Consider the following 19,518-nt stretch of genomic DNA (forward strand, 5'->3'; position numbering starts at 1 on the left):
GTGGGGGAGGAAGGGAAAGGAGAATGTTAGCCGCTTCGAGACTCCTTTGGGTAGTGATAAAGCGGGATATCAAATCCAAACTCTTCTTCTGTCCCCTTAAGCCTCCCCTAGCCTCTCATCTTGCCACTGCAGTTCAATCAACTGGGGAAGGGAAAGTTGGAGTGCTATTTTTGGATTTCAGCTGGGAGCATTATTCATCACATTTCATAGATGTTCATTGCCACCGCTTTCATTTATTTTTGCTCATAACCATAGCCGTAGGAATAGCTTAGGCCACATGTGCAGAGACACGCACGCCAATTTCTGCTTTTTGAAATCAAGGGGTTTTGTGCCATTGACGTGAATAGCTGGCACGTATAACCCAGGGTTACACAAGCCTGCTTATTTGCATTAACAGATGGAGGTGGTGAAGTTCTGAGGTGACAGAATGGACCGAAGGCTGGACGTCACATTTCTTAAATATTTCCTCACGTGAAAATATTCCTCCCTGCGTGCGGGGAGCCAGCACATTATGGATTATGGGCCATGCGAAAGCAGAATCGGGCTTGAAAGAACATACTCGGTAACTGACGTAGTGTGACGGTCCTTCAAATACAAAGGCCATCTTCAAATATTTGAAAGGCTGTGTCACACAGATGATAGAGCAAACTGGTTTTCTGTTGCTCCTCACAGACGGCAACCAACAGGTTCAAACTCCAAGAAAGGAGATACCGACTAAACACTAGGAAGAATTTCCTGACGGCACAAGCAGCTTAACAGTAGAATGGACAGTGTTGGAAGATCGTACATACAATCGTAAGAGTTGGAAGTCCACCCCCTCTGCAATATCTTAGTGTTCGATGGAGGATTCTGGCCCCATCTGCACTTTATCTTTGAAGCAGGATGCCACTTTAAACAGTCATGGCTTCCCCCCCAAAATCCTGAGAACTGTAGTTTGTGAAGGGTGTTGAGTTGTTAGGACAGGCATCCCCAAACTCGGCCCTCCAGATGTTTTGGGACTACAATTCCAGTCATCCCTGACCACTGGTCCTATTAGCTAGGGATGATGGGAATCGTAGTCCCAAAGCATCTGGAGGGCCAAGTTTGGGGATGCCTGTGTTAGGAGCATAGCTGCCAAGTTTTCCCTTTTCTCACGAGGAAGCCTATTCAGCATAAGGGAAAATCCCTTTAAAAAAGGGATAACTTGGCAGCTATGGTTAGGAGGTCCATAGCCCTCTCAGAGTTACGTTTTCAGAGTGGCTCAACACCCAGTCCCTCTTTCCAGAGAACTCTGGAACTGAGGCTGTGTGAGGGGGACAGGGATTTCCTAACAACTGTCAGCACCCTTCTGAAACTACAGTTCCCAGGATTGGGGTGTGGGTGTGTACTACCGTGTTTCTCCGAAAATAAGACACCATCTTATATTTAAAGGTAAAGGGACCCCTGACCATTAAGTCCAGTCGTGACTGACTCTGGGGTTGCGCGCTCATCTCGCATTATCGGCCGAGGGAGCCGGCGTATAGCTTCCAGGTCATGTGGCCAGCATGACAAAGCCACTTCTGGCGAACCAGAGCAGCACACGGAAACGCCGTTTACCTTCCCGCTATAGCGGTCCCTATTTATCTACTTGCACTTTGATGTGCTTTCAAACTGCTAGGTGGGCAGGAGCTGGGACCAAGCAACGGGAGCTCACCCCGTCACAGGGATTCGAACTGCCGACCTTCTGATCAGCAAGCCCTAGGCTCAGTGGTTTAGACCACAGTGCCACCTGGGTCCCTGATCTTATATTTATTTTTCCTCAAAAAAACAAACAAAAAAACCCACTATGGCTTATTTTCAGGGGATGTCTTATTTTTCCCCTCCTCCTCCTCCTGCAGCCGGCAATGCTGCTGCGCCTATCACTATGTCTTATTTTTGGGGTATGGCTTATATTCCTTGAATGCTTAAAAACCCTGCTACGGTTTATTTTATGGCTACGTCTTATTTTAGGAGAATCAGGGTATTTAAAGTGGTATGAGCCTGCTTTAAATGTTTAGTGCAGATGAGGCCTAAATGACCTTGTGCCCCATAGCACCACACAACCAACAGAATATTGCAATGTACTTCAGTTTGCATAGTTTAGACAGGCTGAAGCTGAATCCAGCTTCTCTTGGTTCAGAGTTTGGGCTGGTTTTGCACAGAATCTAGATTTAGTCCTGACCACCACAGCACTCCCTGCCCACCCACCCCCCTTCCCAGCAAAGAGCCGCAGCAGCTCTCTGCTGTTTCACAGACACTCACACAAACACCCCATCGCTAGATTGCGGTCCTTAGCAGGTGCCCATCTCGACCTCTGGTATTACTACTAGCCATTTGCACTGTGTCTGCCCTCTTCTTGCACTGGCTGTTTGCAGTGTCGTAACATTGCTTTATACTCGATGTAACCAGCAATAGATGGCAGACATGCAGCAAACCCCCACCCCCAAATCTCTCTCTCGAAGTATCCAGTTCTGCCTTAAGTGGCTTGGCCTATTTATAGCTTAGGCTGTGATAACCTTATCCACAAAGAAGAAAACCAATGCAGGCGTTACAGCCAGGAGGGAGGCCAAATTGGGGCTGAGGTCTGGATCTCCTCTGGGGAGGAATGGGGTGGGGTTTCTTGGGAACGAAGCCCAGTCTTAAAAAGAAACAGGAGGATTCAGAGCAGCTGGCCTGCAAGATCACATCAGTAACGGACATGAAATAAACCTTTCGTCAAGCCCCTTAAAATCTTTCTCTTTTCCCCTGCCTCTTTCTTGGTTTGTAGATTTTCTCAGCTGGGAGTGGGGGTTCACACACACACACACACACACACACACACACACACACGTGTATGTAAGTATTTGAGCAGTGGCGTTGGGGAGTGGTTACGCGGGACCAGAAACTAGTAAGATCCAGGTTCAAATCCATGCCACTCAGCCATGAAGCTCACTGGATGACTTTGGGCCAGTCATTATTGCTCAGCTTGACTGCTGCCCTGAGCTCCTTAGTGGCAAGGGATTAAATATATTTAAGGTAGATGGGTGGTTGTCAACTTAAAAGTTTCACCCAAGAGCGCACTCACTGCAATCAATGAACATAACCAAGTTAGGCAGGCTCTGAGTAAAACTTACGTTGAATACCACCCTCTGGGTTTAATAAACAGAATGTGCACCAGGGATCAGATTTAGGGGGCGATTGCGCTCATGTCCTGCATGTGGGCTTCCTGAAGGCATCTGGATGAGGCCACTAATATTCCCATGTGTGGCTTTCAAATTCAAAGACTATGATAGGGCTGCTATGGCTGGAACCCATTGGGGCAGAAGGCAGGAAGACCAACATTAGGTGGCGCCAGAGCATAGGTAATTCTGAGACACCTTAACTTGGAGGAAATATTGTTTTAACAGAAAGCGGAGTAGAATCATAGAGTTGGAAGAGACCACAAAGGCCATCCAGTCCAACCCCCTGCCAAGCAGGAAACACCATCAAAGCATTCCTGACAGATGGCTGTCGAGCCTCCGCTTAAAGACCTCCAAAGAAGGAGACTCCACCACACTCCTTGGCAGCAAATTCCACTGTCGAACAGCTCTTACTGTCAGGAAGTTCTTCCTAATGTTTAGATAGATATTCACATCAACTGAAGGTTTTAAATAACAATATTCTAATTTTTTTCCAATGTAACCAGCAGATGGGGAAACAGAAGTTCCTCTTCTGTAATTTTTGCTAATGTTTATTTTCTTATGCTTTCTTTATTTTACTCTTTCTCTCTCTCTCCTATCTCAGTTGTCCCTTTCTTTCCTTTTTCTTCTTCCTTGTTTTGTATCTTTCGTAACTGCAGTTTTGTTGTTTTATGGAAAATATTAATTATTATTTTTTTTTAAAAAAAGTAGGTAGCGCCAGAGCCAATGACGGCCTGAGTTCTACAAGGGAAACACTGAGGCTAAGGAGGAGGAAGGGCTGACAGGCAATGCCACCCCTTGAACAGGTTGTTAAGGAGCCACGCAGGAGCGGTTCCTCGCCCTAGTGGACCAGCTTCCACTGTCAACATGCGCTTTCCCTCAGAATTCCATCCTCACAGGCCTTCTTCGCTCTTCCCTCACAAAGGAGGTGTGTTGTGTAGCCCCTCCAAGTCCCACAAAACTGGGCAATAAACTGTATCCGAAGCCAGGGTTAACATTCTCCGACAGCTTTATTTATTTCTTTTTTTCTTTTCTTTTTGGCACAAACAGACCACATGGACATTCGGCAGCACCCCTGTCCAACCGCAGTTCCGGAAAGTTCCATCCTTTCATTCCCTGCTATCGCCCTGTCAGGGGAGGAGAGGTAAGTTGCCAGGCAAGTTGCAAAATTGTGCTATTCGCTCCAATCTGACAAAGCAGCGTTCCCGTGTGAATTTCAAGGTCGTCCTGCAACATGTTCTCCCGTTTCCAACCCAGGCCAAGTTCTGAGTTTCAGCCAAACTCTGGCAAATTTCGATTATTTTTTATTTTAAAAAAAGACACAAGGGATGGAGAGCACGGGCGCATGTAGACTACATCAGACATGGGCAGAGTCATGGAAGAAGATAGGGGGGCTCGATAAAGCTAAGAAATTAAAGACCCCCCCCCCAGTCTAGCATATTGAAGCATAACCCAGCCGTGTGCTTGGTGGGAAAGGGATGGAGAGATGTTGTTCTTCTCTGGTTTTGCTAACGGGAAAGAAACCAGCTGGATGGATCTGCCACCTTTTCCACAGCAGCCATGAGACCTAGAAACAAGTTTTGTCTTTTAGAAAAAGCTAGATTAAGGCTGCAATCCTTTGCACACTTGTTGTTGTTGTTTAGTCGTTTAGTCGTGTCCGACTCTTCGTGACCCCATGGACCAGAGCACTCCTGTCTTGCACTGCCTCCCACAGTTTGGTCAAACTCATGTTCGTAGCTTCGAGAACACTGTCCAACCATCTCGTCCTCTGTCGTCCCCTTCTCCTTGTGCCCTCCATCTTTCCCAACATCAGGGTCTTTTCCAGGGAGTCTTCTCTTCTCATGAGGTGGCCAAAGTATTGGAGCCTCAGCTTCAGGATCTGTCCTTCCAGTGAGCACTCAGGGCTGATTTCCTTCAGAATGGATAGGTTTGATCTTCTTGCAGCCCATGGGACTCTCAAGAGTCTCCTCCAGCACCATAATTCAAAAGCACACTTTGCACACTTACCTGGGAGCAATTCTAATGAGACGCAGTAGGTGGGTGATTACTTCTAAGTAGACCTGCGCAGGATTGCACTGTACGTTTCCCAACATCTACAAGTCAGTCACTGTGGCTTGGGCTATGGATGTTGAGCCAGAAAAATTCGGCTCGCGGAATGATTTTATAGCATGAGCCGCTGCCGTGCAGATATACAGACTCGAGAATACAGTATTGCTGAACTGAGCTCATTTGTATCTGAGCTACGACCCGGCAGAAATCCTTTCCCAGCTCTTTTTAGTGCAAGATCCTTTTTTAGTGCAAGAGACCTAGCGACTGAATTTGGGACCGTTTGCATGCAGAGGGCAGACTCTACCACTGAGCTACAGCCTGCAGCACTGCCTTGCTCTGAGATTGCTGCAAATACTTGGGGGCCCATCACGGCGGTGGCAGGCCCTCATCCTGCCCCTCCTCAGCCTCGCCTCCAAGGGCATCTTTCTATGGCACAACGTGGGCACTGCCGCAAACAGTAACGGCAAGCTGAGCCTTTTCGGATTGGGGGCTGGATTGGAGAGAGTGCCGTCTGAGCTGTACCCTCCTGCCCTGTTCTCTCCCCACACAGCACCCTTCTTGCAGCCGGCAGAGTTCTTGGTGCCCGCCTGCCTCCCATTCCCATATGCTACAGGTGGAAAACAGAGGTGGCTACAGAAAATGGCGAGCGGGCGCTTGGTGTTCCTGGCACTATAGAACATGGGAACGGATGACTGGCTTGTGCTACTAGGTTTGTGGTTGTCAGAGTGGATGGCTGGCTGGTGGTACTATTTATCATGTGGCTGACACTAGAGGAGCCCAGCTACGGATTGGGGGCCACGACGTGAGTGGCACGTACTGGGCCAAGTCGGGGCAAAAGGCTCCCCGCGGCTTTTTTGAAAGGAAAATGGGGAGTCTTCCTGGGGAGAGCCGCCTTCTCCCACCTCCTCAGCTAAGAACCAGGTTGCTGCGCCTCAGGTAGGGCGGGATCCCGAGCCGCTTTTTCACAGTTCGATAGTGTCACTCGAGAGGCTGCGAGAATCCACCTGCTTGCTGAGGGCCAGGAAGCTCTTCCGGGCCTCGCGCTCCGAGTTTGGGGCGCTGGTGGAAGGGGCCAGGGGCAGTTCGTCTGGGAGCAGCTGGGCCTGGTTGGGCAGCTCCTCAGGGGGAAGGCTTTCTGGCGAGGACAGGCCGTGGCGCCAGGGGTTCCAGCTGAACTTGAGGGAGGCCCGGGAGAAGGAGGTGCGGGAGAAGCTGTCGAAGGAGGTGTCCGTCGGGGGCTCGCTGGCCAGGCCGCGGCTCTGAGTGGTGAGCTCGGCCATGGAACTGGCACGGGCCAAACTGTAGAGGCAGTCGGGGTCGCTGCTGCGGCGCGGACGCGACAGCAGGGGCTGGGCGGTGTGGGAGAGCGTGGAGCAGTCGCCGCGCAGGGAAGAGCAGGAGTCCTGGCGGGCCAGGCGCGATGGGAAGTGGAGGCTGGAGCGAAGGAAGATGGAGTCGCGCACCAGGTGCTCGCGGAAAAGCGCCTCGTCGATGCTGCGGCTCAGGTTGATGGGCGACGGGGGCCGGAACTCCAGCTCCGCCAGGGAGAGGACCGAATCCCGCTCAAAGCAGATGCTGGTGTAGGAGCGGCCCATGATGGCCACAGCAGCGTTGGGGCACTTGGGGCTGTAGACGGGGCGTGCGGGGGATGGGCTGGAGCCCTGGACGCCCGCTGCCCGCAGCTCGTTGCTGTCCTTGAGCGCCCAGAGGCGCCCGCTGCCACCCCCGGGAGGGTTCCGGATCAGGTTCTTGCTGATGTCGTTGTTGGGGACCTTTTCCAGGACGCCTCCAGCCCAGTCGTAGCAGTTGTTGGGGTACTCGGGCACCTCGGCCTTGCGGTAGGCGCAGAAGTAGCGTAGGAGCTTGGCCCAGCAGGAGTGCTCGGCCGAGCCATAGCGCCAGCAGAGGGCCTGCCAGGCGAGCGAGACGAGGGCGAAGGAGAGCACCAGCTCCACGATCCGGAACCAGAACTGCACGAACCACCAGCCCCAGGTGAAGAGGTCCACCTGGCCCAGGAGGCCCGAGAGCCACAGCACCCCGTAGAACTGCAGCCCGCAGGACGGCAGGGCCAGCCCACTGCTTGCCAGCAGCAGCCACGCTCCGCTCCAGACGCCCGGCTCCGGGGTGCCCTCGGCCGTCTCGACCACGCTGCGCCGCAGCAGCCAGTAGACGAAGGCCATGAAGGGCAGGAGGCAGATGCCCAGGGCGCAGGATAGGGTGTGCAGCCCCACCGGCACAGCTGGGTGCAACGGAGGGGAGAACAAGTCGGCGGCCAGCAGGGCAGCGCTCTGCACGGACCCCAGCGCAGCCCAGAGCGGCAGGCTCTGCCACTTGGGGGGCAGGACCTCCAGGCGGGCCTGGCGGAAGAGGCGGAGGAGGAGCACAGCAAAGGTGGTGAACAGCAGGGGGAAGGGCGCCGTGTAGAGGACCCTCACCGCGGCGGCCGGGAGGCGGCCCCTCGCACCGTACGGGTCGGCCAGGAAGAAGGTGGTGCGTAGCAGCCCGAAGGCCAGCAGCAGGGCGCTGGCAGCTGCGACGTGCGGGAAGTGAGCCACCCGCAAGGCGAGGGAGCCCCCCAGGCAGGCCAGGCTCAGCAGGCTCAGCAGCAGGAAGAGCACGCCGGAGCCGTAGACGTGCAGCGCCCAGGCAAAGCTCAGCGTGCGCTCGAGGTCCCCCCAGCGGATCAAGGTCTGGTTGGGCAGCAGCTGGCTGCAGGCGCTCCCAGGGCTGGGGCAAGGTGCGCTGGAGGCAGTGAGGACGGTGGGCAGGCTGGGCTGGGGGCGGGCCAACTGACGGTGCAGCACAACTCTCTGCGTGGTGACCCGGATCAGGCCACGGCGGGGGGTGTCCAGGAGGCGGGCAGACGTGGTGGTGGTGGTGCTGCTGCTGCTCCGCTTAGCGGGACGGGTCCCAGCTGCACCTGTAAATGATAATGGAAAAAAGCACGATGGGGATCAAGGGTCAGGAAGGAAGTCCCCCAAAAGACCATTTTTGCATAAATGTATTGTAAGGGGAAGAGAATATAGGGACCCTCTTCCCCTCATCAGAAGCAGCCCGTCCCCAAGCAGCGATAACAGCGAGGATGGACGCTCAGGAGTCCAGTCAGGAAGTGGAGAGAGAGGGCCAGGGCTCTCTCAGCAAGGGAGAGCCCCTGCGACACAGGAAGGAGGAAGAGAGAGGGGGGAAAGGGGGGAGAAGGAAAACATGGAACGCAGACCCTTTCCTCCGGTTCCGGAATCACGCAGGAGAAGGAGGGGAAAGAGATTTGCTGCCCTTAGGCTCTTATGCTGGAAAAGGTCGAGGGGCGGTCCAATGCCGGATTCTGCCTCGGACTAAGCAGACATGTTGTACAGACCCAGCTCACTGTAAATAGACTGCACTAAACAAAAACTGCTGAAAGACAAGCATGCGGAGCGTCGTTACTCTAGAGTAGCCGCAACAATCCCCTGACATGTACGCAGTGGGCAACCTGCATTTCTGTTCCTTTGTTAAGTCATTATTACAACACGCATACACCCAGCTCTGTCCAGAATCGACATTTTCATCAAGGAGAGGAGAAAAGGAGTAGCAAGTATGAGGTTCCCTTCTTCCCAGTACGGTTGAAAGCATGTGGGCAAAGGATGCATTGTGAAGTCTAAGAAGCTGGAGGGGAGGATCAAATAAGATTTCAAGTCTTGGAAAAGCTCCGATGCCGCACAGAGTTCTGCCCCTGCCTCTCCGCAGGACTAATAAAAGCAGATTATAGGAAGTAAAAATAGCCAAAGATTCCAACTCTGCTTCATTCGCATGCTGTGCACATAATGTGCGGAATCTGGCTTCCGGGCTTCAGAATTTGATGTAGTTCTTCTTGTTGTTTTTAAGCGCAGATTACATAGGAGCACCTACTGAGTCAGACGTCCGGTCCATCTAGTCCAGTATGGTTTGCACTGACTGGCAGCAGTTCTCCGGGATTTCGGGCAGGCGTTCCTCCAAACCCTACTGGAGATGCCAGGATTATTCACTACACTTGCTAAGATTCCAGGCCCCTTCCCTACTCAACGAGAGACACACACACACACCCTGCTGGCGCAATGCTATTAAATCCTACTTTGTGCTCCCAGGAGTATTCAATTGATTGGTTTACTGTAGCGAAATGAGCAGTTCTCTCAAACGACACACAGTTTCGGACCGACATGGCCTTGCTATCCCCTCTGATTGCTCTCCCCCAGTCCGAGATGCTTTCCCGAGACGCTTTAACTACTAGACATGCCAGGGATTGCAAGCTTTGCCCTTCGGCATGCCCGGCATGCGCTCTGCTACTGAGTCATCTATGCTGGAGGGGAGGAGGTGGGGCACGAGATGACTATTTATTCCTCTCCCGAACTGCAGGCGACAGCAGCCAAATTAAGGAGAAGCTTCCTCTGCCATCTGCTCCAGGGGGCCTTCCCCAGCCCATTCATTACCATCCTGCCACCTGGCAAGATTCAGCAGGGTGAGCGAGAGACGAGCAACGCTGGCATGCAGGAAGCAGGGCAACGATAACCGGCAATCATTTGCTCATGACCGACCGACACAGCTCTCCAAGCGCGGGTCCTTTTGTAGCTGAAATGACACACCGTCCACATACAACCGGGAGGTGTCAAGCCTGATTTGGGGTGGGGGACGGACGGACCCCAAGGTTTGCAAATGCACACAATAAGATATTTAGGAGAAATAGCCCTAAGTGGTGGTGGTTGGTGGTAAACTCCAAAACCGGCCCATAGAATCATAGAATCGTAGAGTTGGAAGAGACCACGAGGGCCATCCAGTCCAACCCCCTGCTGAGCAGGAAACACCATCAAAGCATTCTTGACATATGCCTGTCAAGCCTCTGCTTAAAGACCTCCAAAGAAGGAGACTCCACCACACTCCTTGGCAGCAAATTCCACTGCCGAACAGCTCTTACTGTCAGGAAGTTCTTTCTAATGTTTAGGTGGAATCTTCTTTCTTGTAGTTTGAATCCATTGCTCCGTGTCCGCTTCTCTGGAGCAGCAGAAAACAACCTTTCTCCCTCCTCTATATGACATCCTTTGATATATTTGAACATGGCTATCATATCACCCCTTAACCTTCTCTTCTCCAGGCTAAACATACCCAGCTCCCTAAGCCGTTCCTCATAAGGCATCGTTTCCAGGCCTTTGACCATTTTCGTTGCCCTCTTCTGGACACGTTCCAGCTTGTCAGTATCCCAATGGGGACTGAACACACTCAGTGATTGTAAATGCTATAACTGTTGGGAGCGAGGAACTGAAAACCGGGATGGAGTATCCTAGAAAATAGCTCGGCTGGGGCTGGCGTACCACACACTGCAACGTTTTGTTGCAGCTCTCCCGATTGTAATAGCTGGTAATTTTTCAGCCTGAAGATGAGCCCAGAGGGGAGGGAAGGGCGTGATTAAGGAAGACTCAGTAGATCCTTCAGAACTGGTAAGGCAAGCTAAGAGGCCACCGCTGAGATAAGCCTGGAGGATATGCACTAGGGATCCAGAAATGACTGTGGAGGGACTTTGTTTTTCTGAGCTACATGGGAGGAAAGTGGGAAAAGCTTCAGGCCAGGTCATATGCAGAGAAGGCCACAGCTGTAAACAACTGACAAACTATATGGGCTACGTGGAGAAAGGCACCCTCCGGAGCATCCTCTCGATGTGCCAAACGTTCCCAGATTCAATCCCTGGCGTCCCCAGGAAGGGCTGAGAATACCCCCTGCCTGAAACCCAGTCGCAGTAGAAAATGCTGAGCTAGATGGAGCAAACAGTCTGACTCAGTAGGCAGCTTCCTCCATCCCAAAGGTGCTTCTGTTTTGCAGGGATTATGCTGAGCATGGTGGAAATTCTGGAACAAGAAGCACTAAAGCCAACTTAGTATGGAGGGAACAAGCAAAGGATCCAGAAATTGCAAATGCAACAGTTCCCCAGTGAGTACGGCGTAGTTGTTGTTGTTGTTTTTTAAATTAATTTTATTAATTTTATTGAATTTATATGCCCACAGGTACCAGTTCCACCCTATTTCTGAAGCCAATGAGTCTGAATGAGAACCACCTAATGGCAGATTTTTTTGAGGGGGTGGAATCTGCTGGGTTGCAATCTGGAGAACATCCATGCACCTTTAAATCTGCCACTGCAAGTGAGAGACAAGGCAGCCAGAGCTTCTTCGCTCTCTTTTCCCTGCCATCCACTTCCAAATTTGCTGGAACTGATCCAGGCGCAAGTGGATCAGCAAAGCAGAGGAGCACTGGGGGGTGGGGGTGGGGGGTGAGATCAGGGGACAGGGAGGCAAAAACTGTGCCAAAGACAGAAACTGCCCAGCAGGACAGGGGGGGGGAAGGGTGTCTGCGTGCAGGGCAGTCTCGAGCAGGTCGCGCGCCCTGGCGCTGAGGGGTGGAGATCGCTCCGGCGCCCCCGCCCTCACAGGGCGCAGCATGGTTTCCGCGCGGCCCGGCGCCCTGGCACACCGCACCACCGGGGGTCTACCTAGAGCCGGCCCTGTCTGCGTGGGAAGGTGTCAAATCACCATTTGTCACAAAACATGATGGGGGGCAGTGGGGCTGGATCGCCTTGGCTTCAGGAGAAAAGCCTGGCCTATTCTTTTGCTGAGCCCAAGGCAAGGGAAGGAAAGAAAGCGGGTGAGCAAGGGGGAGGTGGGAACTTCCGAGTCAGGCCCTTCTACAACAGGGAACACGGGTGGCGCTGTGGTCTAAACCACTGAGCCTCTTGGGCTTGCCAATCGGAAGGTCGGCGGTTCGAATCCCCGCAATGGGGTGAGCTCCCCTTGGTCTGCTCCCAGCTCCTGCCAACCTAGCAGTTTGAAAGCACAGCAGCACAAGTAGATAAATAGGTACTGCTGGCGTTTCCGTGTGTGCTCTGGTTTCCATCACGGTGTCCCATTGCGCCAGAAGCTGTTCAGTCATGCTGGCCACATGACCTGTCTGTGGACCAACGCCGGCTCCCTCGGCCTGAAAGCAAGATGAGCGCCGCAAACCCATAGTCGCCTTTGACTGGACTTAACCATCCAGGGGTCCTTTACCCCCCCCCTCTCTTTTTTTTACCTCTACATCAGTATTGTCTACACTGACTGGTAGTGGCTACCCAGTTTCTCCCAGCTTTGCTGGGGATCAAACCTGGGGCCAAGTTATGGTCCTCCCCTAGGGGGAAAGCGGCAGCTTTGGACTCGCGTGATCCTCTCCTATGACGTGTTGTGGGCTCAGGCACCCGAGGCCTAGCCGAGGGAACGAAATAGCTCAGGGGCAAGAGGTCCTCTCTGGACTGGCACCCATCCTGCCTCGTCTTGGCAGAGGTATGCCTTGGGAAGGAGTGGCTAGTGAGGAGGACAGCCAAGCTTGCGTAGTTAGTGCTAATCGGGTCCGGAGATTATCCTGATTAGAAATGGCAGATATAACCAGCACCTCCCGCTGCCCATGGAACAATCCATTTAGGGCAGAACTAGGTCCCTCACACGACAGCCTTGTTTCTTCCCGGCCCACCCAAATCCTTCGTGGGCATCTGGGGCGGAATGCCAAATAGAGGCTCTGAACGGGTCCCTGGAGGGGATTCCAAGTGTCTGCCCAGAACCGGGGGGGGGGGGGGGAGAGGAGGAAGGTGGGAGTGTGTGTGCCTTGCTACTCTGCCCCTGAACTAACCACAAAGCTTTTTGTCTGGCTGGGTCCCAGCACCCTGTAAGCACCCTATACTTTTTGAACGCAGTCAAAGGTTCTCTTCCGAGCACCTTCATTCTGGTGGGACTGGTGACCGTGAACACGAACCCACATCTGTCAAAGTATGGTGCTGAAAGGTCACGTCGGCCAATTTTACTGCCCAAAGCGAAGACCATTCCCATTCTACAGGGGAGAGACTGCTGTAAATAATTGAGGGGAAGTATTTCCACCTGTCTCGCCTCCCCACCCCACCCCACCCCGGCCCAGGCTGGGACCCTTAATAAGGCGGAGCTGCTGGTTAAGTATTTGCTTTTGTCCTTACACGATACGTGCCATTGTCGGAGGACAAATGCACTTATACCTGAAGGAGCGTCTCCACCCCCATCGTTCTGCCCGGACACTGAGGTCCAGTGCTGAGGGCCTTCTGGCGGTTCCCTCACTGAGAGAAGCCAAGTTGCAGGGAACCAGGCAGAGGGCCTTCTTGGTAGTGGCGCCCGCCCTGTGGAACGCCCTCCCATCAGATGTCAAAGAGAAAAACAGCTACCAGACTTTTAGGAGACATCTGAAGGCAGCCCTGTTTAGGGAGGCTTTTAATGTTTAATCAATTATTTTATTTTATTTTTCTGTTGGAAGCTGCCCAGAGTGGCTGGGGAAACCCAGCCAGATGGGCGGGGTGTAAATAATAAATTATTATTATTATTATTATTATTATTATTATTATTATTATTACTTACACACGAAAAGGAAAATAGAAAAATTCCTTCAGTAGCACCTTAAAGACCAACTAAGTTTTATTCGGGTATGAGCTTTCGTGTGCATGCACACTTCTTCAGATACACGAAAAGGAGTTTGCGGGGCAAACTGTCTGAGATGGCTCGAGCAAGCAAGCCAAGTTACACAGGGTAAGCAGAGTTGTGGGTTTGATTGCCGCCGTTCTGCAGAGCTCGTGAAAGGCTGCGGAAGGGGGCGCCGGCTGCAGAATCTGCACTTTTTTGTTTTGAAAGTTTGTGGCTGCGAATCTATTGCTGGGAGTGTGTTTGGGCAGCGCCAGGCGAGAGCTCAAATAAATGCCAGAGAACTTGCTGAACGGGCAGAAGGCAGAGCATAGAATGGAGAAGGAATGCAGCTTCGGACATTCAAAGCTACCTTATACTGAGATAGGCCTACCTGGGCCAGGACTGTCCGCTTTGAAGATGAATTTTGCTGAACTACACATCCCTGACAATTAACCGTGCCAGCTGGGTTGTGTTTAGAGCTGAACAGCCACCCTTAGCCTAAACCCAGGACTTTCTGCAGGCAGTTTAACATGGAGCTGTGTCAGAAGCGGGATTTGAATCTGCGTCTCTATTCAGGGAGCAGGACACCGGGTGAAGGCAAAGCCTTGAGTCTTAAGGCTGCTCGGCCATCCAGACACTCATTGAGTGCCCTGTATGACTTCCTGCCCACCCCGCCCATAGTCTAGGAGAAGCAGAATGAATTATGCAACGCAATAATAAATTTAATGCTAGTCAGTTCAACATATTTGCAACAGTGGCAGATTTAAAATCTGCCCTGAAACGAAAGGCCAGCAGTAAGGCAATCCACCTCCTTCAATAACACATCCAGTCTATTATTGCAATGTATTATGTATGGAGCACTGACAAGGTGCACAGCACTTTGCGGAGCGAGATAAGCAAAAAAGAGAGGTATTTACGCCAACAAGATTACACTGAGACAGCGCAACCCTGTTAAAGCAAATCTCATCGAGATCAACGGAGCTTACTCCCAAGTAAGTTTGCAGCCTAAGTGTGACTTCCAAGCCCTATTCAAAATGGACCTGTTGAAATCAGTTAACCACACAACTAACTTGTGGGTTCTGTTCTGAGTGTGACTTAGTCAGCTACAAACCCCAAAAGTGGAGGGAGATTATAGAGGGAGGGGGAGAAAGAATGGAAGAGCAAAAGAGCTAGGGGACAAATAGGTGAGTAAATGAAGTTATACGTAAAGGTAAGGGGATCCCTGGCCATTTGATCCAGTCGTGACCGACTCTGGGGTTGCGCGCTCATCTCGCTTTATTGGCCAAGGGAGCCGGCGTACAGCTTCCAGGTCATGTGGCCAGCATAACAAAGCCGCTTCTGGCGAACCAGAGCAGCACACGGAAACGCCGTTTACCTTCCCGCTGTAGCGGTACCTATTTATCTACTTGCATTTTGACGTGCTTTCGAACTGCTAGGTTGGCAGGAGCTGGGACGAGCAACGGGAGCTCACCCCGTCGCAGGGATTCGAACCGCCGACCTTCCTAGGCTCTGTGGTTTAACCCGCAGTGCCACCTGCGTCCCTGAAGTTATATATACTTAGGGCCAAACTGTGTATTATGTTGTTCATGTTTTTTTTCTTTTTTATAAAAGCAAATAGCAGCTGCGGGAGGGTTATTCTGAAGGATTCCAGGGACATCCAGGCATCTCCATACCTGAATTCAACGCCATGGGATATGCTCAATCATGGAGGGATGATTTGCGGAGCCCTATTAGCAAACTCCATGTTCAGAAGCAGCGTATCTCTAAAAAAAAAAAAGCCTTGCTAGGGAATCATAGTGCCTTCAGGCCCTGTTTGCATAGCTGCCAAGTACCCCGTTTTCCCCGGGAAACCCCCGTTTTTACTTACCTTTTCCCGGTGGTCCCCCGTATCACTTCGTCTCCCGTTTTTCTCTGTTATTTTCTCCTGCTGGTGGCCTTTTTTTCTGATTTGCCCTTCTATGGGCACAAAAAATGGCCGCCGCCGGCTTCAAAAGTCGCACCTACGCATGTCCGGAAGTGCATAACGCGACTTCCGGTGCCGGCGGCGGCCATTTTTGGTGCCCATAGATGGGCAGAGCGACACCGGATGTTGCGTCGACACACTTCCTGACATGCGTAGAAGCGACTTTCGAAGCTGGCGGTGGCCATTTCTGGTGCCCATAGAAGGGCAAAGCGACACCGGAAGTTACGTCGACGCAACTTCCGGTGTCACACGGCTGCCGGTCCCGGATTCTGCAGTCCGGGACTTGGAAGGTAAGCCTGTTTGTGGCTTCTTGTTGGACCACTCTGGCTGGGACTGATGAGAGTTGGAGTCCACATATGGAGTCTACCGCCTTGGCTACACAGGCATAGCCTACTAGATCCTGGCCTAGATTATCTGATCTAACAGGCCTCTTCTCACGTTCTTAGTAAACATCTTCGGTGCCCTGTTCTCACTCACCTGGGCGCTTGGTTTCCGGGCTGCTCCTCCCCCCAGAGGTGTCCTGTCCAGGAGTAGTGGAGTCAAGGTACGTGACAGGGCCCTTGGGCATCACAGCCCCCCGGACTCGTTGGGGGTTAATATCAATCTCTCCCAAAATCCCTGGGAAGAAAAAGAGAGGAATAGGCTTTAGATGGATCCAGCAACTACACAGGTAGCTCTAGCTCAGGCAAAAGGAAAACCCCACCATGTCAAACGGCTGCCTTGTTTTCTCCCAGAAGCATTGTATTTATTATTACTGTTACTATTAAATTTATATCCTGCCTTTCTTCTCAAAGGAGCTCAGGGGAACAAACACAAAATAGTCAAAACCATTCAATATTTTTTTAAAAAAAGTCTAAAAACAATCACACGCCTTCATAGTTAATAATTTCAAGGTTGTCATCTAATGTCTTGGTAAACTTATATATATATATATATATATATATATCCCTCCTGGATGTTAATAATGTTCCCTTTGTAGCTAAAGAGATTAGGAGGTGAGGAAAGTTATCCCACCCCAAGAGGACTGATTCCAACAGGGGTTCCAGGTAGCAGAAGAACCAGGAGAAGCCATACTCAAGAGTAGACCCACTGAAATTGATGGGCACGGCTAAGTTGGGTCCATTAATTCCAGTGGGTCTGCTCTGAGTACAGCATTGCTGGCTACAACCGTTTTGTTACTTTGAAATATTTACATCCTACTTTTCTGCTCGCGGTGAGCATCCGAAGTGGCTTACAATAACAATGTTTTGTTGTTGCTGCTGTTGTTGTTGTTTAATCATTAAGTCATGTCCGACTCTTCGTGACCCCATGGAACAGAGCACACCAGGCACTCCTGTCTTCCACTGCCTCCCGCAGTTTGGTCAGACTCATGTTCGTAGCTTCGAGAGCACTGTCCAACCATCTCGTCCTCTGCCGTCCCCTTCTCCTTGTGCCCTCCATTTTTCCCAACATCAGGGTCTTTTCCAGGGAGTCTTCTCTTCTCATGAGGTGGCCAAAGTATTGGAGCCTCAGCTTCAGGCTCTGTCCTTCCAGTGAGCACTCAGGGCTGATTTCCTTCAGAATGGATAGGTTTGATCTTCTTGCAGTCCATGGGACTCTCAAGAGTCTCCTCCAGCACCATAATTCAAAAACATCAATTCTTCGGCGATCAGCCTTCTTTATGGTCCAGCTCTCACTTCCATACATCACTACAGTGGTACCACTACTTACGAAAGATGGAGGGCACTCCCTGGAAAAGACCCTGATGTTGGGAAAAATGGAGGGCACAAGGAGAAGGGGATGACAGAGGACGAGATGGTTGGACAGTGTTCTCAAAGCCACCAACATGAGTCTGACCAAACTGCGCAGTGGAAGACAGAAGTGCCTAGCGTGCTCTGGTCCATGGGGTCACGAAGAGTCGGACACGACTAAACGACTAAACAACAACCGCAAAGTGGTACCATACTGCTCTAAGCATATGGTGTGTAGCCTTGAGAGAGAGAGCAAATGGGTCTATTTACCAATGGTTCCCAATTAGCTACGAACTACGGAATCCCCATTTTTCAAAAGCCAAGCCACGGACCCCCTAGTTTTGAAAATTTTGATACCGCTATGGTAATCTTTGTTATGTGTGATGAATAGGGACCCCCCCCCCCAAACACCAACTGAGAACCACTTGGCTATTAGTTTGACCAGAATCGGCGTGTGGGTGGGTGTGTGGGTGTGTATTGCTAGTAAGACTGTAACCCAAAATAGAAACAACCTAAAACCTACCTGGGGTCGCTGACCCGCCAAGAGAGTGAGTCTTTTCCGTTCTGGCCACTTCCCAAAGTCCTGGCTGCTGCGTTGTGTGGACAACCAGGCTCCAGTGGGTGCTTCCTTGGTGCGTAACTAGCCCCTGGGGGGTCCCTGCCATGTCCCCTGCCGGTGAAGAGGTGGAAGGGCTCGGGAAGACCTCTGAGGCTGGCTGAGGGGAGCTTGTGGAGGCCCGGGCCCCATCCAGTGGGATGGCTGTACCAGCCCGGGAGACAGAAGGAACAAGCACAGTGTCCCTCCCCGGCCCAAGCGGGCTCTGGGTGTATCCAGCCGTCTGTGTGGGTCTAAAAGGAGTGGTTGAGACCTCCTCCTGTCCCTGCGGGCCCCCGTAAGTCTGTGTGCTCCTGTACGAAGCCATATATTTGATGGTGGTCTGGTTTGGGCCCACCAGCTCCTGCTGCGGACCCCCGCGTCCCAGCTGCCCCGTGGCGCTATCGCCCCTCGGGCCGGTACGCTCGGTCGCCATCCACTTTACATGGGACCCATCAGCAGGTAATGTCACCAAGGGGATGGTGGACATGGTGGGCTTGGGGCCTAGTGTGGTTGCCATGGAGATATCTTTGAGCACCGCCTGGTGGCGGCTGTGTGTGGTCTCGTCCTGGGAGGCAGGTAAATCCGAGGCCTCGATCCCGGATGAGGCGGGCAGGGAGGTCATCCCAGGAGTGGCCAGGCTTGTAGCACCAGGGATGGAGAGAGAAGTCCCATTATTTCCCCGCTCTGGGATTATATCCACAGGTGCATGGCCAGTGGTCACCTCAGGCTCTGTTTGAACGCTAGAAAGCCCCACTGTCGACAGAGTGAAGCCCTCCACCTGAGGAAGCCCCTGCGTGGTGAGGCGGGGAGCCGAGCTTCCTTCAGAAGCACTAGCAGGTGTCCCCAAGCCAGAATGGGTCACCGGAGGGAAGTCAAAGGGCACCCGGGGTATTGGAGTCCCAGGATGGCTTGTGGGATTTGCCCCGTCCCAATTCTCACTGTCCAGCTCCCCGTCGCCACTGGATATCTCGTGGGCAAAGGGGTCTGAACGGGTTGGTGATATGCTTGGGAGAAGCTCTTGGGAGGGTCCATTCAGCAGAGGCAGCCGTGGGGCAGAACTCAAGGGAGGGTCCCAGGTGGGGTTGTTTGGGGTGGGGAGGCGGGATGCCCGTTGTACAGCCGGCAGGAGCAGGCTCCAGGCCAGGAAGAGTCCCACGGAGGAGGCCATTGCTGCGATGTGAGGCGGCCCGCATCCAGCGTTGTCGCAGCTTCTCAGGCTTCACCCTGCGGGACAGCGACACGGGTGAGGAAGGCGAGCCAGGAACAGAAGCGAAAACGACAGCAAGAGAAGCAAGCGGGTGAGCTTGGCGACAAACGGCTGCGATGGGCAAAGCGGGGTTATGCCAGGAGACTGCCACCACGAGAAACACGGTGGAGCGAAAAAGCAGCAACATGAACGGAACGCCAGGCTGGGTGTATGGAGAGCTGCAGGCGAGCATGAGTGAGGCAGCTGTGCATGGCACATGGATGCAAACATGAAGCTGAAGTCACATGTATAGGCAACTCGTCTCTCCCAATGCCGAGAGGCTGTTTCTCTGGCATACAGCTGCATTGTGCATCGGCTTCTCCCCTCCCACTG

The 19,518-nt window shown here is 52.4% G+C and overlaps 1 protein-coding gene across 1 annotated transcript; it reads right to left on the minus strand.

The window, feature by feature from the left end:
* Nucleotides 1-3,724: 3,724 nt before the first annotated feature.
* Nucleotides 3,725-19,141, minus strand: PRRT3 (proline rich transmembrane protein 3). Its single transcript, XM_035098395.2, has 3 exons — nucleotides 17,865-19,141; nucleotides 16,089-16,229; nucleotides 3,725-8,124 (listed from the first exon to the last, which is right to left on the minus strand). The coding sequence occupies exons 1-3, from the start codon at nucleotides 19,105-19,107 to the stop codon at nucleotides 6,167-6,169; spliced, it is 3,342 nt and encodes a 1,113-aa protein (XP_034954286.2). The 5' UTR covers nucleotides 19,108-19,141; the 3' UTR covers nucleotides 3,725-6,166.
* Between the last annotated feature and the right edge of the window lie 377 nt (nucleotides 19,142-19,518).

This window comes from Zootoca vivipara, chromosome 2, assembly GCF_963506605.1.
Source record: "Zootoca vivipara chromosome 2, rZooViv1.1, whole genome shotgun sequence".
NCBI lineage: Eukaryota > Metazoa > Chordata > Lepidosauria > Squamata > Lacertidae > Zootoca > Zootoca vivipara.